The sequence below is a fragment of the Neltuma alba genome, unplaced genomic scaffold, assembly GCF_004799145.2.
Source record: "Neltuma alba isolate B1F8T4 unplaced genomic scaffold, ASM479914v2 tig00013395_pilon, whole genome shotgun sequence".
NCBI classification, from domain to species: Eukaryota; Viridiplantae; Streptophyta; class Magnoliopsida; order Fabales; family Fabaceae; genus Neltuma; species Neltuma alba.
This window is the reverse complement of record NW_021637655.1, coordinates 67,470-93,557: the sequence shown is the minus strand read 5'-3', so window position 1 is coordinate 93,557 and position 26,088 is coordinate 67,470. Positions and strand designations below refer to the sequence as shown.

At 35.6% G+C, this 26,088-nt stretch overlaps 3 protein-coding genes across 3 annotated transcripts; all 3 read right to left on the bottom strand.

Moving 5' to 3' along the window:
• Positions 1-6,382: 6,382 nt before the first annotated feature.
• On the bottom strand, positions 6,383-7,446 carry LOC114736995 (protein LIGHT-DEPENDENT SHORT HYPOCOTYLS 4). The gene has a single exon (XM_028924875.1). It carries the CDS (start codon positions 7,221-7,223, stop codon positions 6,678-6,680), a length of 546 nt encoding a protein of 181 aa, XP_028780708.1. The 5' UTR covers positions 7,224-7,446; the 3' UTR covers positions 6,383-6,677.
• Positions 7,447-10,289: 2,843 nt separating this feature from the next.
• On the bottom strand, positions 10,290-16,928 carry LOC114736996 (PH, RCC1 and FYVE domains-containing protein 1-like). The gene is made up of 9 exons (XM_028924876.1): positions 16,742-16,928; positions 15,880-15,966; positions 15,702-15,791; positions 15,522-15,608; positions 15,324-15,431; positions 12,658-14,718; positions 12,402-12,548; positions 11,293-11,762; positions 10,290-10,710 (listed from the first exon to the last, which is right to left on the bottom strand). The coding sequence occupies exons 1-9, from the start codon at positions 16,775-16,777 to the stop codon at positions 10,536-10,538; spliced, it is 3,261 nt and encodes a 1,086-aa protein (XP_028780709.1). The 5' UTR covers positions 16,778-16,928; the 3' UTR covers positions 10,290-10,535.
• Positions 16,929-17,701: 773 nt separating this feature from the next.
• On the bottom strand, positions 17,702-25,046 carry LOC114736984 (protein tas). The gene is made up of 8 exons (XM_028924865.1): positions 24,727-25,046; positions 23,185-23,280; positions 22,257-22,340; positions 21,749-21,909; positions 21,130-21,244; positions 20,174-20,309; positions 18,514-18,692; positions 17,702-18,024 (listed from the first exon to the last, which is right to left on the bottom strand). The coding sequence occupies exons 1-8, from the start codon at positions 24,952-24,954 to the stop codon at positions 17,782-17,784; spliced, it is 1,242 nt and encodes a 413-aa protein (XP_028780698.1). The 5' UTR covers positions 24,955-25,046; the 3' UTR covers positions 17,702-17,781.
• Between the last annotated feature and the right edge of the window lie 1,042 nt (positions 25,047-26,088).

Below are 26,088 nucleotides of genomic sequence, written 5' to 3'. Positions count from 1 at the left end.
GCACACTGAGGCTCGTCGAGGTCGTTAATTTAAGGCGGTCTCTGTCTCTACGCGTTCATTGTCGTTTTATCAACAAAGGGCGAAGCAAATTGACCATAGATTAAGCTGGCATTACCATTGTGATTCCATTTCGATTAGTGGGATGCCACTCAACAATTGGGGCGATCTCCATTTCTAACAGTGATTATCTTCGCAATTTCATGGTACGGCTGTCGGCATTCTGAATTTTTTTTTTTAAAAAGGAAAACGGGAAAATTATACTTTAGCGCCAAAATGAGGCCAGGAATTAAAAAATGGTGCTTTCTTTTTGGTTCAATTCAATTTCCTCCGGTCTTTTTAAGATCTGTCGCTGATTTAGTTCAATTGTTTTAGTAGGTTTTTAATTTTTTTCAACTGACAATTGTTTAAGTAGTTAACTTAATTGCTTAAGGCTTTGCGCATAGATTAAAAAAATGACTTCCTCCTGTCTCATTCGTTGGTGATTTTCAATTCTTTATAGGAATTGAGAAAGATACTATGACTGATTAACTATATTTTAAATTTTTTATTTTATCTATATTACATATTTTTTAAAATTCTTTTTTGTTTTCTACATTAATAAGATTGAACATAAATAATAAAAAATTACGGTAGATTGTTAATGTACCGGATAAAATGAACTATTATCTTTTACTTCTAAAAAAGTTTTCATATTGTTAAATTATATAAGGCCACATACTGAAAATAATATCGATGTCTAAAACGCGTGGGGGGTCAATTTTCATGTTCCCATACAAATAGTTGGAATCTGCAACCTGAAGTTCCACTTTTTGGATATTTCGAAGACACTGCTCAGCACCGACACAAAAAATGCTTATAGCAATGTTACAAAATACTCCCTCAAATCTTTAGTAGAAGGATTTTCATAGTCTTTAATATAAAATATAATATGGTATATTTTTTTTATAAATGTACATCCTAACTGATTGTAAACTTTTTAACTAATCAGACAGCGTTCTTTAATTAATGAATTTCATTTAGGATTATTTTAACTCTCTAAAAAGTAAATTTCTTGATCTAATTAAGTAACATTATTCGTTATTAATATATAGGTATTTTTATAAAGATATCGGAAACCAATTTTATTATGTGAACAAGAAACATCTCGTATCATGGTTTATATCGGGGCCCGATCGTGTGGGTTTTACTTTAATTGATACTCCTTCAATCTCATGTACACGACACTTTTAATATATTTTACACAAGAAAAATTTTAAATTATATTAACTTTTTATTAAAATATAGTAACTTTTTAATTTTACCTCTATTTAATAAATATTTCTTTCAATAAAAATAACTATCTACACTATAATAAATGAAAACAATATGATACATTTATAGTAAAAATTTAATAAGTGACTTATAAATAAGACAAAAAAAATCTTCTTTCTCTGTTCTATATAGAACCAAAGGAGTATTTGCTTAAAAAATGTTTGGATTGTGCTTGTTTCTGTTTTCCTCTTCTCTTGCTCACTTTTCTAATACGATAAGATAAATAATTTTTTTTCTTGATCTCATTTGTACGGGAAGAGTATAAATGAGCCGAATCTCCGACCTAAATTTCATGAAAGCGGCAATCGGTGCCGGGAATATTATTTTTTTTCAGAAATGGCTAGAATACTGAAGACACGTCTGTTTATGGAATTTCACTCAAACTTCGATTATGTTCTAAGAGGTTTATCTTTCTATAATTACTATCTCACCTCATTAATATAAGAATTAGTTTGATATTTAATTTGATTCTAAATATAAGACTCAATTTCACTTTTTTTTTACTACTATTTATTCATTTTTTAAAAATAGTTTTTATATACTAGTTGCACATGTTAAATATTTAATTAAAAGTAGTTATAACTAATACACATAATTAGCAAGGATGAGTCATGAAAGACAACGCATATTTATTATAAATAAGTAATCTAAGAAACTTTTTTTTATCTATTTAAATAAATCAACTAGCTCTTATATTAATAACAGCATTTATATATTTAAGACAATTCTTTTTGCCTGGCTATGGAAATTCTATAATTTAGTCATCGCTCCAGCATGAGCGAATGAACTAAATAAATATTGTATGACTATTAATTATGGAAGGAAGGTTTGATTGAGTTTCAGTTTTTTGAAAAGGCTTTAATTCATTACTTGTTATACTGTCATTGATTTGTTTACATGGCTTCCCGATGAGACGTGCAAAAAATTTCCCGATGACCGAATTCATGGAAATTTTCGAAGGCGCTAAACCTTTGCTGGGCGACTCCGAGACACGAGAAAATTAGAATGCTTGCCGATCAGAGGAAAGACTATTTATTTATATTTTTTAAATTTTAATTCGGCATCTATATGTTTCTTATTAGTTAAATGTCTGACCTTGCTTGACAATAACAATAGAACAAAGTTATAGGAATTAACGATATTAATAGAAAAAAATTAAATAATTTAATTAACAGGTAAAAACTTATGGGTATTAAAATCAGAAACCGAGAAAAAATGTATATACTACAGAATTCTTTTTGCTTGATTATATAGAGGCCTTGGGTGTCATTTTTGGCTCTCCACATGATAAAGGATGCTATATTAGATCAAATGTGTGTTTGGAAGCACCCAAAAATGCTTCTTAGAGATACTTTCCAGTATAACGAGACAAACTACTCCATATATTTACCTTGTATACTGTAAAAATACTTTTAAAACTATGATTTGATTTCAATCCAAACACCTCTCAAATCTTATTACTAAAGACAACAGAAAACTTACAAGTGATTGGCAGGTTACATATGATCATGTCTTCAGAAATGCTATTTCTTAAATGGTACAGTTAGTTTGTGCGATTAGCTCGTCAATATTCGAACCTCCTCTCAATCAGCTGTAGAAATCTTGTGAAGAATCACGATGGCTTTGGTTTGTACATAATGGACACGGTGGCTTTAATTTTTTCTTTTATTTTTTTTTGGCCTCTATATTCCCTCCTTTTATTAGTGCCCAGAGTCCTCCTCCAACCTGGAACCTAAATCCACGAAGAAGCTCTCTCAATCCACAAATCGAGCGACTCATCAATTGACTTCTGCGATTCTACGATGTTGTTGCAACCTGCGAGTTATAGTTTTGAGCCCGTACTGCTCGTTTCAAGAAAATAGAGTACCTTCCTCTAAGGAGTTTGACTTTGTTTGCAATTTTAGATTGGAGGAAAAAAAAACAAAGAGTCTTTGGTTCTGCGGCTCTTACAAGAGGATGGGTTGGCTTGTCGTGCTTGGAGCCAGAGGATGCATTTAATTTGGATGAGAAACATACGTATAGCTAGGGAACAACCAAACGTACCCCTTCCTAGCTACAGGACACGAAGGTCATTAGTCCTGATGTCCAGAGGGTTTTGAGAGGTTTTACAAGGCTTTGAATTCCCCAACTCAAATAATTAAGGGTTTGTTTCTATTTTTTTAAATAATTTTATAAAATTATTTTTTAAAACAAGTTTTGAGAATGAAAAAATGATTAGATAATCATTTTAAACAATTGCATCTAAAATAAAAAAATATAAAAAATCACATTTAACAAGTGTCACCGTTGTTATATATGATAGGCGAGAAGAAAAGAAGATCTTTTCAATTTCTTAAAATATAAAATATAAAAACAAAAACAAGGATTCATCTTCTTGTGTTTAAAAACCAAAAAGTTGTTTTTAAATCAAGAATTCAAACAAAGCCCTTCGGGGCTTCGTTTTCTAATGACCTGTGCTTGTTGGAAGAACTCACTAGTAAGAGTGCAATTAATGCTCTCCAATGGAATTTAGTCCAACAGAATTCTATCGCCTTTTTGTCTCCGCTGTCACCTCTGGCGCCGATTCCCTCTTCTCCGTCAAGTCTCAGCCACCTGTGACGTTGCTGCACCGAGCTCTCTCAGCCTCGGATTTCCCTAGTCGTTCTTGCTCTAAAACTTGGCCAGACACCTCTTTCAATAAAGATTCAAATTTTACCTTGTCACGTTGTGAGAAAGTAATCCTTTCTATTAAACCTAACTTCCATTGGTAGATCCAAACTTCTTAAACATGCTTATGAAAACAATGAGCTATTTTTGGGCTTCAAAAACGAACAACCAAAAAGGCTCGCTACTAGGAGTTTTGTCATAGTTTTTACCCAAAAACAAGGGGTTTGTCATAGTTTCTAACGGTTGGACCGTTTCATCCATTAGCTCTTTAAAAGCTGTCAGAAAAATAATTATACAGTGAAAACAATAATTATTTGATTTATGATTGGAAAGGAGTCTAATAAATAAGGGCAAAAATAAAACATTTGCATACTTGTGACTAAATTTTGTTGATACGTGCAAAACACCTGAAAACACTCTGTACAGAGAAACGGAGGGAGTGTTGTCAAAATTAATAAAGTAGATTAGTTATTGATTATAAAATATTTGGGTTGTTTTTTTTAAGTGGAGAATTACAGTGAGGTATATCAAGAAAAAAAAATTACCAACAAGTTTCAATAATAAGTGAGCAGTTATCACTTGTTTCCCTGAAATTTGTTATTGCAATTATCATTTATTATTATAGTTATTGAAACTTTGTAGTAATTATATTTCTTACTTGAAATTTCATAACAATTTTCTTTTTTTTAAAAAAAAAAGTAACCTTTATAATCATTCACTTCCATTATAAGCTGTTCTCTTGATGAAAAATTTCTTTAATATATGTAATCAGTAAAAAAAAGTTAAAAAAATTCAAAATTTAGAAGATAATAAATTTGCTTTACTAATGAAAATAAACTGAATTAAAGTCTTATAGAATAAAAGCAAATGCATCTATTATCTTTTTGACCAGCACAAATGCATCTATTATCTGGCTCAAGGGAGAAGTACAATAATTATATAGTTATTTCAAATTATGTAAGGCAACTTTCTGTACTTTAGAAAGCACCAATCCGCGTCCGGATTTAGGGCCCGAGACCTCTAATGGCAAATCCTCTAGGACCTTGTCACGCCTCACATTTCTAATTGCTTCCCCTATCATTATCTTCTAAATAAAACAGAAGACATATGATATCTTATAATGATAAGACGATATAACTTTATATTTTATAAGATATCATATATATATATATATAACATTTTTCATTTTACACGGAAGATAATGATGATGAGAAAATGAGGAAAAAAAATTGAAGACGCATGATACTACAAAGAGTATCAGAGACCTTGGCCGGGGGTGAGATCCTCTTCCTTCTAATAAGCATGGGATGAAAGGAAGCACCATTTATGGGAATAATGGGATTATTAATAAGGTGCTTGCGTGCAGCCTCTGTTGACTTCCACTGAAGTAGATAATCAGAATCCCCCAGACAGAAAGTCTCTATGTCTGTGTATATACGTGTGTGTATTTATATGTGTGTGTGTGTTGGCAACACAAACTTCAAGAGCCTGACCACAATCACATCACTCATTGAACTGCATTGTCTAGTCTTTCTTTTCTCCTTTCTGTAAATTTTACACTCACCAGAGTCGTCACTTCCATTCTCTCTCTTTTCTTTTGGGAAAAAAAAATGAATGTTCATGAAGCTGGTTATTATTACTGTTTTATGTTTCATTTGAGCTGTTGTTTTATCTGTTCGGAAGAATGAACAATACAAAGCATGCACAGAGACCTTCTACTGCATTCGATGCATGAAAAATCAAGCGCCTCTCAAAGGGGGAATCAAGAGAATCATCAACACAGAGATTACAGAATTATTGTCCCTCTCACATAACAGAAGGAAGGAGCTCCTCGATATTATACCGTAGTTCAATACAGATGTGTATCGTACATGATGATCACCAAGTCGTCATGATAACAAAATATAGAGATAGATTAATGCTGAAACGTTTAAATGTTTTGTATTAATTTTTCAAATGTATATTTTTCAATAACTTCATATGATGTATTTGGGTTTTTTTTTTTTTGGTTAATAAAAGTTCACTTGTATTTATGTTTCTATGGAAGAACCAGCTGGTTATTAACATGTGAAGTTCTAAGGTCTTGCCCCATTTAGAAATTGGATGCGAGATAGCAGTAGGTTATTACACAGTCCTCTTAAATAGATCACTCATCTACCAGTACGCACTGCAAATTTTCTTGAATTATTTCCTTTCATTGCATAATTCGTTATATATCTTTGCCGTAGCTTCGCTTCATCAGTGCACAAATGAACTAGGCAACTATAAGTGATTTAATAGTATAGGTGACGAGGAATCTTAGGAAGCTACAAAGCGCATCCACAACTATTGCACAAGCAATCACACACACACGCACCCACTAATTACTAATATGAATTAAAAGTAAAGAAACGCTTAAAGTAAACTAATAATAAAGGGTAAGCAATGATGCAAGCAAAAGTACTAGCTTATATATAGCCATTTGCCACAATAACCTGAGAAGCAACCTAATGAGCAGAGCCACATAATTAATAAACACACAGACATATGCATAGGATACAACATATGATACACAAATATCACAGTACAACGTGACACAATGTTTTGAAGCCCTACCTGGCGTATTGTACAAACATCAGGATCGTATCGCGACGGCGCTTTTAATTCGTAGGGCATAAACGAGTAAAAAGGCTTGTGAATTGTGAAGGACTAAATTATTTAGAATTTGTGATAAATATTGCTTACTGATTACTTGCTGATGACGATGGTGGCAATGCTGGTGGAGGTTCTTGAGGACGCTTCCGTTTCTTCTTCTGGTAGCTGATTCCTCTAGCTTTGGCTTGAGAATCACGCACCTCACGAAGATACAGCCTCACGGCTCGAGCACCAAATGGGTTCGTCTCCGGCTTACCGCCGTTCTCTTCGAAGGCTGCGCGGAGGCGGCCGACGAGGGCATCAAGGCTGCCCCATGCTTGACGAAGGGGGCAAGGGCAGGGAGCAGGAGGGTTTGGATGGCCAAAGAAGGGACAGAGCTGGTTGTGAACCTTAGTTTTCCCGAACTGGTCTAGGTATCGGAGGAATTCTAGGACATGAGCACCACTGCATCGGGACAGCGATAACGGCGGTCGGTGGTTCCGGAGGTACTGGCCAAAGGTGTTCCAGTCGCGGCGCTTCTGGTTCTCGTAGCGGCTAAGAGTGGTGGATGATGGGGGTGACGACGAGGATGAAGATGTCAGATTTGAGGTAGCGTTCGATGATGGGAAGTCAAATTCTTGAAGAGGGTTCATGATGATTTGTGTTTTGGTATACTAACTTACTTTTAATTTATCAGCGAAATGAGAGGATGTGGGAAGAGAAAAGCTGAGCTAGCTAGCTAGCTCGGTTGGTTTTCGAAGATGAAAGCCAGGAAAATGACTTTGATCTGATTTCAGGCTTTCAGCACAGTGATTCAACTCTGCTTAATTCATGAGAGAGAGAGAGAGAGAGAGAGATGTGAAGAAGGTGGACTAATGGTGGGGACGAAGTTATAGTTAAGAGGGAGGGTAAAAGAACAGTATAGAGAGGAACACTGTATTTCTTTCCTCTCAGGGGTTTGCTTCAAGTGGTTTGGCTTTTGATAAATCCTAGATTACTTGAAAGGTTGTGATATGGTGAGTGGTTTTGGTAACCCTACCAATCCTTTTAGGGGGAGGTCTTGTAGGTTGTTTCTATATCACTTATATGCCTGAAATCGAATAATTCAAGACCTACCATTTTATCCATAATTAGACTCATAATTACGATGACTCCGTAACGCAAGTGATTTCCTTGCATTAAAATTATTCATGGTAGAAGAAACATATCTCTCGGTCTTTGATATAACCATATTATTATCATTCAGTTTGTTGCAGACTTTGGGTTATTAGTGTTTGGGGATTTTATGAGTAGTGAATAAACATATAAATCAAAATATCTAAATACCAAGCATGCCTCTCACCTTTATAAATGAGCATAGAAATTATAAATATTGTAATTATTTTTTGGATTTTATATAATACACACCAACCCACCATCTATTTTGTTTTTGAAAGTTGAGAATCCAACGATTGAGTCATGTTTCTTCCATCACCTGAAAATATAGTTTTTTCACGTATTTATCACTGACACTGTTTTTTTTTTTAATTAGTGAGATCAGTACAAAAACAAACATTCACAGATAAAAAGGTATTTGGCAACATTGAAAAGTACTTCTCTTACAGAACGAGACAAACTCCTCCACATATTTATTTCGTAAACTGTAAAAACACTTTTGAAACTATGGTTTGGTTTCCATCCAAACACCTTTAAGTTAGCTTGTTCACTGGTAAATGTTTACGAGTGGCATTGAACTTGCGATCTATTATTTATAAAGGAATTTTCATACTATCAAGTTATATCAGCATTGGTACTCTATTGAATCAGTGCTGCAGCATAATAAGCTTAATGATTAACGAGCTCTACTGCACTATAGTAGTAATAAACTTTACATATAAGTATGATATATTATGATTTATAGATTGATATCATGAAAGATGATAATCAATATTGGCATATTGCTTATTATTATTATTATTATTACTACTACTTTGTTTGCCATGTTCAATAAAAATGGAAGCAACGAAGTTCCTATGACATTCACAAATACGAGTAAGATGGGAGATCCAGGGGGAAAAAGTGAGGGGGGGTATAATTGATGAATTGAGTGGGAAGCAAGGTGGGTTTGGGCCTTTTTAGGGTTTTTATTGCGGAAATTGGAAATAGGCTGACAGTGAAGGATGATTGATGCAGACAGGATATAAAGATGATAGGTTGGGAAAAAATAAAAGAAAATAAAATAAAAAGGGCATATAACATGATTTTGTTTCATTTGCCTTTTGGATTGATTGACAACACCTTCATGAAATGACCTCGTTGCCCTTAGCTGTCTCTTAGATTGGGCCAACTTTGCTTCAAACTTCAAAGGGTGAGATGGATTCTCACTCATGAGGGCTCAGTTGCCATCATCAAGTGGGTCCCCCTCAGCAAGTGCAAATCCCCAGAGATCTTTGTGCCCACTATAATGATTTCAATCATCAACTCATTTTCCACTCTAAAAATACCTAAAATTTTAACGAATTACACAATTAATAATATATTTCTAATTATTTAGTTTATCAAATAACATAATAAACATACATAAACAATAAGGATTAATATTATATTCACTTTTTTCTGGGTGTAATTGGTTTTTAAATTTTGATAAGTGGAGCTATAGCTTTATAATTATAATATTTAATTCTATATTTTGTATAGCTATATCATTATCATTTTTAGAAAAATATAATTATTAATTTTTCAATTTCATTAAAAGATAAAAATAAAAATTCATAAATTATTATTGAAAAATTACTTTTAAATAATCATACTGCCATTCCAAACAAGCAGTATGTTATTTTTTTTAAAATTAAAACTTTACCAGAAGCACTATATTGTTTTAATTTAAAATTTAAAATTGAGAGATTGAATAATAATTAAAAAAGTAAATGTCATGTTTTTTCCTTCTTCACTCTTCGCCTCTTGTCTGCATAAACTTGTAGCCTCTTCTTTCTTGTTTGCCCCATGTTTTTTCCCACGTATACCCCTATGTCATTTAGCATTATTATTCATTGCATATCGTGCATGACACGAACAAGACATCAAATTGAGGTCAAGAGGAAAATAATAATTATCTAAAAATGGCTCTGTCCCGCTTTTTATTAATAACTCATAAAATAAAATGTTAAATGCATGGACTATATACTAACATAAAGGAACACACTTATTATTTAACTAATTGGACGCCTTATGCATTGCATTATTCATAAAATGATAAATGAGCTATATTATTGATTTATAAATGAAAATTGTTGTCCGTGTGTGTGTTGACTGATATATGATTCTAGAAAATCTATTTTAACAATGTACTCTTTCAGTTTTAAATATAAAACTCTTATATCATAAGAGTCTTATATTTAAAATCGGAGAAGTACATTGCTAGTCTGTATTTTAGGATGGACTAATGCTCGCCATTTTGCAGCCTCAATTTAATTCTTGCGAAGGTTTCTTAAATTCAAGTTGAAGTCATGATAAAAAAAAGTTACAGGAGCTGGAAATGAACGGAATATTGCACCATATAGATTTACCATGAGGTTTTACCTTCCGTACAATAAACCCAGTGATCATTGGATCTCGCAAAAGAAGAAAAGACGTGATAGAAGAGTTGTCAGTGAATTAAGAAGGCAAGACGAATTGTTTTTTTTTAAAAAAAAAAATTTGGCCAAAGAGGAGGAGCATGTTATTTGAAAATCAAAAGTGATCATCCTATTTCTATAGTCGTTTGCCAAAATCAGACAGTAGAGTTGTAGTTATGTTTCGTTGTTGAATGCTCTTGAACAAAATTTTCTGCCGCAAAATAATTGGAACTAATATTGACCCCCCCCCCCCAAAAAAAAAGAAGAGGTGGAACTAATGTGCCTACTTCTTTACACCTGGTGGATTATTTACCATTCCATCAAACTAACCTGATGCCTAGGTGAACAGAATAGGAATATAGGATGCTAAGTTTAGGAAGGTGAAGACTGAACGTTCTCTTCAACAGGCGGCGGCGGCGGAGGAGGGCGAGTGCTAGGTGGTCCTGTAGCTGCAAAATTTGTTGCTGATGGACTATATTTCCTAAGCACCTTCTCTTTGTTTTTGCTCCACCATTCTTCTGCCTGTTGTTCATCGAACCTTCGCTTACTGCGACCGGAAAATAAAGATAAAAATATTAGAGAATTAGACATATTGGAAGGTTGAAGTCAGAAATTCATTCAGATGGTTGGAGTATGTAAAAATGACTCAGTGGGTTCTGCTGTCGAGTTAGCCACTACTTATCAAAGTGGGAAAGTGTAGGATCAAACTTCTTCATGATGTCCTAATAGATCAATAAATATATGATATGATATATACAAAAAGCTGTATTATTTATGAGTTATGAATTATGCAACTTATCTCAAGTCCTGAATAACGCATGCAAATGTAAGAGAACCAGTGTTTAAACGTTCGCACTTGATCCTCTATAACTTTTAATGGAAATCAATGGTTAAATTGCTTGCCTGCAAATTACGACCATAGAAGAAGCAAAAAAAGTATTCAATAATCACTTGTTCTTTTGCATACAATCATTGACTTATACACATAACAACATTAAGATCCAGATGCAACCAATACAAGAAGTCAATTAATATGTTATTCTGAAAAAAGGCTCCGGGTACAGACACAAAGGGAACACAGAAACGAGAAATATGATGTAACTTTTCGGACAAGAAGTAACATTGGTACCTGAATCTAACTCGTTTAAAAATTTTATTACCACCGGGCCGCACTATGAGTGTCACGTACACACCAGGTGCAAATTGTTCAATGGTTTCTGTCTCTCCTTCTTTCCTTGGTCTGGAATAGTTCAGTGAGCCAGAACCATGTTCTGAGCTTTGTGGAAGTACTGCTGCTCCTCCAGTAGAAATAGACGATCCATTGCTTTCTTGAACTTTTCCACCATCTTGACATGAATTGGTTCCTGCAGCATCTTCATTGTCCTCCAGTTTCTGTTCTTGTGGTTTAGCAAAGTCGCCATCCGAAGCAGTTGTATCAGTAGTTGCATTTAGTCGATCAGACTCTAAGCTTGATGGTAAAGAGGAAAAAGTTTCAGATTCTGCAGTTTTCCTTAGAAAATCTTCTGCTTGGTCTTGCATGATTTTCAAGCTTTGACAGTCAGAAACCTCTGGTGGCAGCTTGTCAGTCATTTCCTTCAACTGACTCCAAACAAAAGCAACATCAATTATAGCTACTTAGGATGACGAGCTAGAAATGCTGATTAAAAGCTTTTCTCAGGCTTCACATAATTTGTTGGATATTAATTGTTCAGTCTACCTAATTAAATAGTTAAAGTTAGCAAATTGAAAGAACGACTATAGTTTGCCTTTTTTAGTTGTAAATTTTGCGTAGAGAGAAGTAGTTAAGTACTTAATTTTGTTAGTAACAGAATAGCTGCTAAAGGAGTTAGGGTTTTTACTAACTATGTGTAGTAGATAAAGGGAAACGATTATGATTGTAAGCGAAGTTCATATTAGAATTCTAGGTTTTTCACTATTCTCCTATTCATTCTACTTTTGTTCTCTTTTTGCCTATCAGCTTTCTTTCTAAATCATTACTCATTTGAAAACTTGGTACCAAAAATATTTCACAGGAAGATTGCAAAAGAGGAGCATGTGTGTAGATTAGTCAAGAAGAAATTTTCTTTTCATCCATTTCTTTAAGACACATCACACTTCCATTGTTGCCTTAAAGAAGAAGAAAATTTTAATTGAACCAGTAAAATAGTTCATCTCTCTCTCTCTCTCTCTCACTCTCACACACACACAAACACTCACAAATATATAAAATACAGATACCTGATCTTTTATGGACTTAATAAATTCATTTGCTACTTGATGCTTTGAAGATTTCTCCCCAGCCAATGAGGTGGCTTCCTCAACATTTTTCTGAAGCTTCTGTATCTCCGTATCCTGTGTTTCGTTCTTCTGCTTCAAACTTCGAATCTGTATTTAGGTAAAGGAATATTCATAAACTTATAAATGCAGATATGTATTCCTAATCCTCACAGAATAAACCGAATGATCACTGGAGTTATGTCAGTAAGAAAATTACTTGTTTGTGCAATTTCGATGCTTCTTGATTCAGAATCTCATTAGTCTTCCTCAAACTATCTATAATACTTTTAGAAAATCCAGGAGCCGATGAATGTGGCGAGCTGGGTCTTCTTGCATATGGTGATGAAGATCTAGAGTTGGCAGGTGGGGTTCTTGGTGGACTAGGAGGTATCACAGCAGGCTTGAAAGCATTCTGAATGGTACTCAGTGAACTTGGAAATGCAATATCTTTTAACTGCAAACGTGATGGAACTTGAGAAGCTCGAACTATGGAAGAGGAATCAGATCTAATTCCTAGCTTATTAGTCCTTATCTCAAGGTATTTGACAGGTTCTGTGATGGGAGATAAGAGAACTCTTGAAGACTTTGCCTCTACCCATTCTATTTTTTCTCTATTATCTATTGACCTACGGGGAGGGGTAGTTCCTCTGCTTAAAGTGGAAGCATGGCCAGTCTCAGCAGTTTTAAGTTTTGCATAACATGCATCACAGACACGATGTGGTTTTCCGGGTGTTGGAGCTAATGCTGCTTTCAATGCCTTCTTAGAGCTACAAGAATGACAATGCACCAATCCACAGTGATAACAATTGTGCCTTTTTCTAGTAAAACCAAATGCTTGCCGGCAACCAGAGCAAACAGATTGGTCAACTCCAGAGACCCATTTATGGATGCAAACACAAGACATGAAGTTTGAGCCGCATGAGATACTTTTTACATGTCTGTCTTTCAAGCCTTCAACCAATGTTGGAGATTTCCGATCTTGTATGTCTCCATGTCCCAATCTTCCATTGGCACCTTTCCCCCAAGTATATAGTTCACTTCTTGATGTCAAGGCAGCAGCATGATGTTCTCCACATGCTATTTCCTCAACAAATTCACCAACCAACTTATCTTGTACCATGACAGGCACTTTTCCATCAGAGAGAGGATTCCCTAGTTGACCATATGCAGTCGCACCCATAGTGAAGATTTGACCTGTTGTAGCGAGGGCGACTGTCAAAGTGTGCCCACATGCTACCTGTTGGAAATTGTATTCAATAAGTGCAGAGACACAGGTGGGTTGGAGGTAAGTTTCCTTGTTACCGTGACCCAAACGATATTTGTCACCATCACCCCAGGTAAAGAGTTTCCTAGATGAGACATTTGAACCAGTTTGGCCCATAACCTCTACAATAGCTGCGGTGTGCCACACTCCACATGCAACCTTCACGGTTTTTAGTCCGATCAATGATTGCACCTCCTTTGGATATGGAACATTCTCTATATCTCCATGGCCCAAGACACCAAATGCTCCATCACCAAAGGTGAACAACTTCCCATTGGAGGTTGCCAATGCTGAATGCCATGTGCCGCATGCAACAGATAAAACTTGAAGTCCTTCCAAAGGGCCTATGATTCTCTTTGGTATCCAGTGGCTAATGTCAGTTCCATGACCAAGAATTCCAGCATGGTGATTACCATCACCCCAAGAGAATAAATCACCGGATGTAGATACAGCACATGTATGATACTCTCCACATGCAACAAATTCAATGTTAGTGACTGCCAAGAATTCAACTAGCCGAGGGCGGCTAAAGTCTTTATCAATCCCATGACCAAGTCTTCCCCCACATTCTTCTCCCCAAGTAAAAAGCTCTCCTTGCCTTGTAACTAGAGCAGTATGGCGAACACCAGATGCAATCTGTTGAGCATCAAGAACAACATTTGACTCTAATGACTTGGGAATCAAGACATCTGTCTTTACAAGGACTTGATTCCCCAGTCCATCAGATGAAACCCCATCTGCCCAAACCTCTCCCCATATGTAAACGTCTCCAAGCGATTCTATGTCATCAATTCCAGATCCTGCACTTGACACACTAAGACGGAAATTGTCTCCGGCTCCTACCCTCAATTGCATATTTGCACGTTCTAACCCCACATCCGAGCTTGCCCAATTCAATAAAGTGTCGTGAGAACCTGAATCAATGGAAATTCGACCATGAAGGCTGCTCGAAGGGTACTCTACCGTTGCGCTAAAAGGATGACCATCATGAGTAAAGTCGATGCTCCCTTGCACCTGAAATTGAAAAAACGAAAGAGAAAAGAAAAGAAGTACCTCAGTGAAATGTTGCAAAATATAAACCTGCAAAGAATGGTCACTGCATGAAAAAAACATCTATGACTTACAATTTCTTGAATTCATAGAAACAGCAACCTCTTATACAAGATCTCAAGACACAAGATAAGATTACTAGACGATGGAGGTTTACATTTTATGTAGTTGAATAATTGCTAGATTAGTCATATAAATTTCATAAAAATCCAAAGTTCTAGACCATGTTTTCATAAATGACAAAAGACGGCGGTTAAGACTCCGGATCAAAGTTTTAGAGTATACTTTACAATATATTCCATGCCATTTGCAAAATTTTTCAAAAGTAGACATATGAAAGTTGTATATATGGTCAAGAAAATGAGGAAAATAAAATAAACAAAAAATTAAAGCCAAAATTGAAGTTGGTGCAGCAATTGTGGCAGGAAGTAGTAACTCCGTAAAAGTGCGGAGTATTCATATTCCTCATATTTGCTAATAGCGGGAAGTTTGTCTTCCATTGCAAAGGCAATGAATGATTGGCCCTTTGGATAAAAATTATCATTCAAAGGATTTACGTTAAAACTCACACTAGAAAAGTCACTTCTGGTATGCCTATGCTTGTGACGTTGTCCTGGAGATATTAATGCCTTGAGGCCTGTAAACCATACATCTGCTTCAGCTTTGTCCTTGCAAATCTATAAACATAAAAAGGAAAAGCATTGGATTCAAAATTACTATTGAATTGACCAAGTAAAACTATAGTTAGAGTTGCCAACTTTTCTGACCAGATTAAGCGACCGTTCACTGTTTTTGTAAAGAAGAGAAAATGATAGAGAATCCTTTTCGGGACACAAATATCTTCTAAAGACAGCCTGCAAATAGAAACATTTTTCTTTGGAAAACATATTTTTGAGTGGTAAGAGAACCATAAATTGACATGAACTCGGACCTAATATTTAACTTACCGTTCTCTGTCCACAGATAATATGTGAAACACAAGACAAATTCAGATTTCTTTCCCCTCTGTGACTTATCCAAATCAATGTTGTTTCATCCTGTTAGTGTCACTAAATTTTAAAATCACTCATATGAAGATATTTTATAACATATATATCTGAATTTAAACTTGCAGTCAAAACTCACCGGTGAGAGTCTGAATGGACACAGTTTTGGCTTTCCTTTCCGACTATACTTAATTAACTGAGTGCCTTTTTTCAAAGCAAGAAGTGCCTTAAAAAGGATTGAAACAGAAATCAAATATTAGTAGATAAAGAATATAACCAACGTAATCTTCCTTAAAATATAACCAAATAATCACAACAAATAATTATTGGAAAAATGAAAACAAGTTCAACAAGAAAGGACAAGTTACACGAACAATGTCAAGCCCCTTCGATCATTTAAAGCAGATATTGATCCTGCCCCTGCTAGAAATCAGCTATTGATGCCAAGTCGAGTAAAATATTCCAATTTCCATGTCATATTATCTATGCACAAGACTAGGAACACCAGTTTCCCTTTTACAGCCCTCCTTTAAATTCTGATTCAAGTATTCACTTATTCGGCTAGAGAAACTTTCCCGTATAATATAGTATTGAGCTAGAGGGGGGCTATATAATTTGAAAAATGAACCATATTGTTTATTTATAATTTATAAATAGCTTAGTTTGCTGCAACTTTTATATTTTATGTTCGTATTGATGCTTCCAAAATTCTACAGGAAGGCGAGTGACAGCCATAAGCCTGGGTGGCCGTATACAGGTGACATTTATCTGTACATGGTGAACGATGGCACAAAAATATGTATCCACCAAAACTTTATAAAGCTAATAGCATTAACTAAGCTCAGTATTTTCTCAGCAAACTTGAAAATCCCATGATCATATATATATATATATATATATATATGTATATGTATATAGATATATACAATCGTTTGCCCAACAGATAAATTATGGAGAATCAAGTTAGGTGAAAATGAAGAAGAAAATCCAGGGAAACGTACTTGTTCAATATTTACATTGCTAGCAAGATCTGCCATTCCATCTGCAAAATTCGCAATGAAACCGCCAAAGACAAAGCTCAAGTGTCAACAACTGCATCAGGTGGTGCGGTAGCGACTTTCGCGCGACAGACTTCATAGATGTTTACGCTTTTCTCTTTCGGCCTCCATCAAATTGAAAAATGAAGTACCTGAATCTGAAATTGCAACCCTCCGAGAAGAACAAAGTCTGGATTCACCTGCTGAAGAATTGGATGTAAAAACTAAATTTGGAAGAATGAGATTTTAAAAATGATTAGCATGAATATCTGGGTTTTCTGAGCAAAATTGGATTAAGCAGAAGGAAGCTATGCGGAAAGTTGCAGATCCATCGGAGAGAGCAGGCGAAATGAGAGGGAAGCTTGCAGCTCAAAAGACGGGGGACTCAGATATTGGCGCGCTTCTTACACCGCATTCACGTCCCCCAACTAACTAAACGTCACTGCCACGTGGCAATGAGAGCTGCGTAAGTTTGATCAGCTTTACGAGCTTTGTGGAAATTACCCTAAACCACATTCGCGATTAGCTTCGTTGTTTGGTTCTTTTCTAGTTTTGAATTGAAGAAGAATAGTAATTTCACTCGGGAAAAAAAATATTAATTTCAATATTCTTCTTGATTTACATTAAATTTAATAACTTTTTCCTTAAAAATGATTGGATTAAATTAAAGAGTTTTATATTAATAATTTTCTTTTTCTTCTAGTATCTGTTCTATTTATACATTTGGGCTCAATTATAATAATTTCCACTCTCATGACGTATTGAAGTTTAAATCTCATGTTGACTTCCAATAAAAAAATTTATCTATGTTTATAAAAAAAAAATCAATAAAAACAGAACGGTATTTGTTTGGAAGCCTCGATTTATGCATTTCTATCAGGTTTTTTTTTTTTTTGGACAGAGCATTTCTATCAGGTTGAGGCACAAACAATTTTAGAGAGTAAATCCAACGGGAAAACCGTACAAGGAAACCAAAAAAAAAAAAATCTTGGAAGCAGTTAAATTTAAAGGTTAGTGGTAGGATCTCTGTATCTCCTGAAAACATTTTCAATATCAGCCATGACCTCCGGTGGAAGAGGGCGCTCAGTTTCTGTGAAAGCATCAATGTCTTCTTTGAGCTGATCAACGGAGGTTGCACCAATAATCGAACTAGTCACAAATACGCGATCTCTTACAAACCCAAGTGCAAGCTGAACTGGAGTTAGGCCATGCTTCTCGGCCAGCTCCAAATATTTCATTGCTGCTTCCTACAATTCACAGCCATGCCATTAGCAGCATAAATCATAAGGGGAAAAAAAATTAAGTATCCATCTTATGACCGCACGTATAGTAGAAACTACCCATCTATTGTAGCCCATCATTGTCCCCAACAAGCAAACTGTTCCTGTATTGATTAGACTTTGAAAATTACACCCTCTGTAATTGACTAACATAAAGCTTGACGGGTTATGACATATTTACTACACAATTTCTCACGGCCAATAAGTCCGCAGAACTAATCTCTTGCTGATTACTGAGCATGTTAAAAATTTGCAACGCATATTACCATCCAAAACAAGCATTTTCTTACACAATACCAAAAATCTAATCAAATAAATGACTGATATAGGAGTTCTTCTTGGTTCGAAATCAAGCTGTTGTACTATTTTATTACCATTTTCGGATTAAAAAAAATCATTATTACCAGAATACTATAATCTTCAGGATATTTACCATGGCCTAAAATTAGAACGTACCTGTGAAGCAGATTTGTTATATCTTTCCATGTAACCGGGGAAGAGGTTAAACCTTCCCTTTCTTGCTGCTTCGGAATTTATATCAATATATTTTCCTGTCAGTGATCCACCACCTAGAGGGGAATAGGCTAGCAAGCCTATATTGCAATTTTTTGGGTGGCAAACTTCCACAAGATCAACTGCAATAAATCAGACGAAGAGAAAGGAAAAATTCAAAAGTCATTAAGGCGAAAAAAACGGATATGGTCAAGAATGAATAATTAAGTATTTAGACTAGGAAAATATATATATATTTTTTTGGCCTGAAGTTGTAATATCTTGTAATGCTGTCAGAATCTGAGTTTGGAACAAGCGTTTACAAGGTTCGTTTATCAGTTTCATGGTAAGGCTACACAACCGGAATTGATCAGAATTTTTTTTTTTAAAGGAAATTTCCAAGGCATGCGTTCTAAATTGAAGCAGCTCCGAGTTAAATTTTGGGAATTGTAGTGGTACGCCAGATGATACAATATATTTTATAGTTCAACATTATTGTGTTATTAGATACTTGAATTTACACCAGCTTTAGGTTGGAGATATAACAATCTTCCAACGAAGTATTTGGACTTCATATTTGTTGAAGCCAGAGGGATCCAAAAATCTGGTCATACAGAGAGCACAAAAGATGGCAATTGAGTAAATGTGACTTTGCATGCGCATGAGTACGTGAAATAAATCCTTTGAAGAGCACATTATCAAGTCTTGCCACTTACTGCCTTTGTTCTAAACATTCAGATTCATAAACATCGAAGGACGATACAATTTAGAATAGACTAGACATTGAACTAGACTCTCATTTCACGTTCTTAAAAGGCATGAAATATATACACATACCCAGTTCAGTTGGTTATCTAATCTTAGCGAGTTACATATGGTTGATTACTACTCTTCCAGTCTTTAATATAAGACCTAATTAATTAATTTAAGTAAATTAAAGATATTAGTTAAACTAGTTAATATGATACGTTTTTTTCTAAAATACCTTAAGCATTTTTCTCAATTCCCTCCCTCCCTCTCTCAGTCCCTCCCTCTCTTACTTGATTATTATTGGGGGAATATCAACATGTGAAATAGGCCTTACATATAGGACCAACATCAACTCCCTAATTAGCTCCTACATTAAGGACCGAAGGAGTATTTGTTTTTGTGTTCTCCACCCCACTTTTCCCGCAAAAACAGAAAAGAAAATAAAGAAGTTATCACTGGATCGAAGCCCAATTCATCCTCTTTTGTAGCATTTTTCTTTCCATCTTCAATTTTCCACCGCAGGTAGCGTATTTCCGGGAGAAACTAATTGTGTTGGTAGTTAAATAGAACCAAGCCTCTTGCCTATTTTTAGTCGTTATTTACAGAATCAAGTCTCCATTTAAAGCATATAAGTTTCAACAAGTGCAATCAGCATAATCGATGATGCAGATGCAAAACGAACCATTCTTTTGGGGCCTGTTTAGGAACAACGTAATATTGCTTCCTATGGTTATGCCATGTTATGTTCTTCCCCCCTGATGGCCTATGCTGCGTGGCTTTTGTTGCAAGATATAGTAGTTACTCGATGGAGAAGGTAACGCAAATGATATATGTCATATGAATGACATAGGATTCCTGTCAGACAGGGACTTACCTTCAAAATTGCATCTAACAAGCAAACTATAGCTGTTTTGGATACTGACAATCTTTGGAAGCCCTTCAACTTTAGCTGCATGGACAAACTCCATCACTCCATACGAGGTCTCATTAGATACGCCAATGTAGCGCACCTGATTCATATAAAAAAAATCTCCTATCTCAAATATCTGCTAAAAACATGCATGATAGAACGCACATGACAATGTGATCAGAGCCTGATAGGGAGTAAGAGGAAAGAGAGAATTTGAGAGAATTAACTTAGATCATCCAGAACACACCCCCCCCCCCCAAAAAAAGCAAAAAAAAGAAAAGGAAAAAAAGAAAGAAACTCAGATCATTAGTCACAGCCTTCTGTTAGAGATAAGCCTTGAGAAAAGTCTTCATGTATAAGCATGTTCCATTCCTAACTAAGTAGTTTAAGCTATATTGGTGAAATAGATAAGCCTAAGCAGTAAGCACACGCTTATACAGAAAATTAGCTTGGGAGTTGGGAGTGTGGGAGATAAGCCTTGTTAGCAGTCTCAGCGTATAAAATTGTGACAACACCAACCAAGTCGCTTAGAATACCTTGGTAACAAATTGAATAAACCCAGGCACAAGCCCATGCAGAAAAGTAACCTCTCAATGGTTTGCACAGCTTATTTGTAACTGGGGCTAACTAATGCCAATGACAACTTCCATCATTCAAAAAACCTAACTGCTAAAACTCAAACTTCCTTCTACATATCTCTTCAGCCTAACATAAGTATTTCCATCACTCCTCAGTTCCAATTTTCTATCAAAGTGTCACTAAAACAGACCAATTGAAACTAAGATTCACTATAGCTCATTGTTTCAGAAATAACACATTTTAACAGAAAAATTACCCCAGTCTTCCAAATGAAAGTTAACTTTATTTGTCAAGATGCTGTTAAACAACTAGAAAAAAAAACATAAATAGAAATCAATCACCTTTCCCTCATTAATAAGTTCTTGAAAAGCTTGCAGTTGTTCCACAAACGGAACACTGGGCCTCCATTTTGAAGGGTCATAGGAAGATCCAAACAATCCTACATGGCGATCTGGCCTTCAGTGAAACATAAAAGAGATCAGCACATTCTTAATAAGGCCATTAGCTTAAAAATTTCTAATTTAGCTTCCCAAATTATAAAGCAGCTTCTCTGGTGCCATAAAAATTTTTGCTGAAGAATGTTTTAATTTTTTATATGATAGAAGGGGAAAATATTTGGCCAAGGAATTTTACATGCCATCACCACTCACATTATCAGTAATAAAAAAGACATTTTTCTGTGCACATCTTTCATTTTCTTTAACAATTCACATGATCAAATAAACACGAAAACAGTTTGTGCCACTTATTATTATGTAACTTTAAATAAGGCACACATGCACTATCCTAATGCTGCATAGTCTAATACACTGATCTGAGTGGATCAAAAATAAAGAAACTAATGCATAGACATTGAAAGAAAATAGCAGCCCCCATAGGTAGTCATTGCCAAGAATACATATTATAAAAAAATAAAGAAAAAGTAAGCATGATTTAAGAACTTACACTCTGTATACTTACCAGTGAATTTGCAACAAATCAATATAATCAGTGCCAAGGCGCTTGAGACTTTTCTCGACACTTTCTCTAATATTTGAAGCATCAACCCGCACAACTTTTGCATTGTCACGAAGATAGGTTGTCCGCTCAGAATAACCACTTACTTTTGTTGCTAAAATAATCTATCAACAAACACGGATCACAATAGTCTTAAGCTTCAAATTATATCTTTCAAAAGAAGACCTATATCCAGATCTCAAGATTGAAATCAAGATGGCTTGTAAAGCGTAATAATGCACCAATTCATACTTGCAATAAATCATTCTATTATATAATAGTTTGCAAAACTAATTAAAATGGAACATATTCTGTAGAGATAATATTACTATTAAGAGTTACTGTCAAGGCTCAAATGAGTCGTTCCACACAGGAAGTAATCAAGGCATAGTGGTTGCAGCAAGCCAACAGCCTACGTGAGAAGAGCACATGTGAAAATTAATAAGATAGTTGTTAGCTGAGCGCCCAATACCTTGTCGCGAGATTGAGACTTCATCCAGCTACCAATATAGAGATCTGTTCTTCCTTGTGTCTCTTGCTTCGGTGGAACTGGATACTACAAAATAATGTCTAATTGTTAGTCTGGCTAAAAATGGTGGATTGCAAGCCATTTGTAAGTGGAAAACTGCAATAGAAGCAATTTTTATCAGAACTGTAACTGTCACTGGAAAATCTAACATGGTTACGTAAAGAGAACAATTCAGTTGCAATGGTGAAAATAGAGGATACATAGGTTTTTCAATTATTTTTTCATCTAAAATCAAAGTTCAAACTTTTAGAATGAGACAGCATAAACTTCTGCCAGGAATCAGAAAAAGGTACGAGTACCTGAGAAAACAAAAAATGATTATGCTTTATTGAAACAATGAATTTGAATAGACCTGAGGGCACGGAAAAGATCCAAAAGAAAATCTGTAGCTAAGATAAATCCCTGCCAGATGGGTTCTACAAATGCAAATCAGTGAAAAATGTAAAACAGCAAGAGGCCGAGAATGAAGTTGATGGGTCTGTGCATCTGAATTCCTAATCCCCTAAACAGCAAGAGGCCGAGAATGAAGTTGATGGGTCTGTGCATCTGAATTCCTAATCCCCTAACCCTAAGGAATATGTGCTGTAGACCTTGATAGTGTTGTTGATCTCATGATAATTTTTCGATTACAATTACAATATTAGTAAATAGTAAGCTTTAATCATATGTTCCAAAGGGTCCAGTTGGTGAATCTTCCATGTTTGATTCAACTGAAATTATACGTGGAGAGCAACTAAAAGATGAGAAAAATATTAAAACAAAGTACAATTACTTAAGCACATTCATGGACTCCAGTTGAACAATAGATATGTTTTTGCGTGAGAGTGAGCACACATAGGAAGTAGATGCACATCAGACTTGAAGAACATACAATTTCAGCAGTATCTAGAGCATTAATGCCATGCTCAAACGCATAGCTAAGCATATCATGAGCTTCTTTCTCGGTATTCTGTTCCCCAAATGTCATCTGAAATGTTACAGGAATCAACCATCAACAACCAGACAGGATGCCACAAAATATAGTGACATCAAACTGCTAGCAGGGAAATATGGGATATGCAAGTTGCAAAACTAAGTTACTCATATACCATACGAGAACAATCAAAAGAATGGGAGTAGCATGAGTAAAAGGTCAATTGGGAAAGCAGTAAAACGTAATTCTGCAAAGTGTGATTGATCAAATGATTCAGACTTGCCAATGAATAAATAGATAAATGCACATATGACATTAAATCAGTAGCTACATAGACTAGTGTCACAAACCACTCATGTTACATATTTATGGTGCAACAGGGCTTCCAAGGTGCAATGAATATAGGTGAAAAAGAAGCATATTTTGCTATTCAGTGAAAAGGAATTTGAGGAAGAAATTTTTTCTACCAATCTAGCACTGGCTAATGAGGCTGAAAGACTTTTAGGAAGTAGAGATCTGAAGCAGAACAAATTACGTTCTACTAGGCATCAACCCAAACAAAAACTGTCCGCTTGATCATTTCTTAAGCCAATTCTTGATTTTCTTTTCCTTGAGAAGTTACGTGACATTCATGTCTTAGATTTCCATTCGATGCTTCATCTATCCTCCCTGTTTCTTTTCCTCTGGAAATCCGCGAGCATTTGACTTTTGGCTTTGTTTAACAAGTTGCTGATTCTTTGACATTATGACAAAAGCATAAAACTATTGTAATCCTTTTTAATCGGTAAGAATATCAATCCATTCCTCGGGCTAGTCCAATTATTTTAGGTAGGATGGAGCCGCTATCTTGAAAGCCATAGTGAATAAGAAATCAAAATTATAATGTCAACTTATATAAAACTTCACCTCAAGTATGATAACTTAACGCACTTGTTCACGCAATATTTCTTTTGAGTAAACGGCCAATGTAATTGACTTGATATTCGAGCCTCACCAATATGTAGAAATGACATTAAGAGGCACGTTCAGGTCTGAGAACTATGCATCCCTCTTCTTTTTTCTTTTTCTTTTTTTCCTTCCCCTTTTTTGTTGGCATTCAAATGCTAACAAGCATAGCCTTTTCTTCGAGTGGGTTTTGTCAAGATCAACCATCAAGCATACTCAATTGAAGAAAGATAAATCATGATAGTTTCCAAGCCACAGGATTTTAACATTTCTTGAACTAAAAGAATATTCAACCTTTCCTTTTTCATAGGACAGTAACGTAGGAAAGCAGTCTATTACACACAGATTTTGCTCCAAGAGTCAAGTCAAGTCAAGTAGAAACTGAGATATGAATCGAAGACACCTCGGCAATGCAGCTCACTAAATCGCTGTTACACAGAAGGAACTTCGGAATTTCATGGAATAGACACAAGTGAAGCTTTCCAATCGCTATTCTACCAATTCTATCTTATGAAAAGAAGTCACACTCACTAAAGGAAACCCAAAAATACTTACAGTGCCAAGAGTGATTTCGCTGATGTTAAGGTCAGAGTCGCCAAGCTTCCTGTACTGTAATGCGTTCTTCTGGCCAAACGTGGCACGGACAATGGTGTTTGGTGTGGACTTCGGAAACCTCGAAATTCTAGTCTTTAGGGGCCATGGTAGTTTTAGACGACGACAAGGGGCAGGAGTTTTCTGGCAGGAAGAAGCAGGAATTAGAGAGAAGGGCGACGACGTGGCCATGGCAAGGGCGCTCCCAGCTCGGCCTTATCGTCCGCTTTGCCTAACGATGAACACTGAGCAGTGGGCACGACACGTCCCCGGCTTTCCTCCCCTGGAATATGAGAGTGGCGAGGGTTATCACTAGAGTGTTAAAAGGCTGAGTGCTAACTACAGGCACACGTGGCCGTCATTTTTTTCTTCTGGGAATAAAAACTATAAATAGCTCTTACGTGGGGACTCAGTTTCCATGCTAAGCATAATGATGAGCACCAAGAGCTCATCATTTATGCGCACCGTTTTAATAATCATTCAGTGGCCAAGCAACGTCGTTTTGCTGGGATCTGTAAATTTGTGCTCACGATATTATTTTTCTTTATCTGAAGGAAGAGAAAACGCTTAGCAAGGCAAGTTCCAACCTTTTTTTGTTTTTTTCAAATAATGAGCAAGCTCCAAATTTTCGCAGTTGAGTCTCTTCTATTTGAAGATGAATACCAATGGCAACTCCCCAGCTTCAGCAGAAGGAGAAAAAATATCTCTGACAGATCAGGGTAATGAGTTTTTTTTTTAAAGTTAGAGAAGTATCTCAAAGCCACAGCACTTTGCACCCAAACTATCCAGCAAGATCCTTCAAACCTACGCTCACTTAGGGACATTCTTCACTTGCTAATTGACGGGTTTCAAATTGTTGATCTCTTTTATCTGCTTATTGTTCTTTTTACTGATCTGGTTTTTTGGATGTTGAATTTGTGAGTGATTGGGCTAAAAATACAATTGATCGGTTTCCAGTTTGCCACGAAGTTTTAGCAAAGGAGAGATCATGAAAAGTAAAAATGATTCGGGTATGTTAGTTTATCCGATTTTAGTCAAGAGAAGAGCAAAAGAGTAGCCATTTGGATGGGATTGGGGTAGTGCTTGTTCACCCTGGTTGTTGACATTAACCACCAACCAGTGTGTCTTTCGAAAGAGATGAAGTGCAGGAGAACAGAATTAACAAGGAGATGAAGAAACTTGAAGCATTTTGTTGACATTGGCTCCAAAGATTTTGTGAAATAAGGAGCAAAAGTCACAATCATTAGCCCCCTACTTCCTTCCTCCCTCTCTCATTTCTTCAATCGCTTGATTAGAAATTTAGCTTAGCCGCACATGAAAACATCC

Bases quoted from the DNA above. Each gene is read 5' to 3' on its own strand.
- LOC114736996 (XM_028924876.1), bottom strand. From the start codon at position 16,777: ATGGCAGATCTTGCTAGCAATGTAAATATTGAACAA. The intron at 15,967-16,741 runs GTACGTTTCCCT...ATCCTTTTTAAG, and splicing joins GCAATGTAAATATTGAACAA to GCACTTCTTGCTTTGAAAAA. The intron at 12,549-12,657 runs GTAATTTTCTTA...ACCTAAATACAG, and splicing joins CATCGAAATTGCACAAACAA to ATTCGAAGTTTGAAGCAGAA.
- LOC114736984 (XM_028924865.1), bottom strand. From the start codon at position 24,954: ATGGCCACGTCGTCGCCCTTCTCTCTAATTCCTGCTTCTTCCTGCCAG. The intron at 20,310-21,129 runs GTGATTGATTTC...TATATGAATCAG, and splicing joins AACTTATTAATGAGGGAAAG to GTGCGCTACATTGGCGTATC. The intron at 18,025-18,513 runs GTACGTTCTAAT...TGTGAATTGTAG, and splicing joins ATAACAAATCTGCTTCACAG to GAAGCAGCAATGAAATATTT.
- LOC114736995 (XM_028924875.1), bottom strand. From the start codon at position 7,223: ATGAACCCTCTTCAAGAATTTGACTTCCCATCATCGAACGCTACCTCA.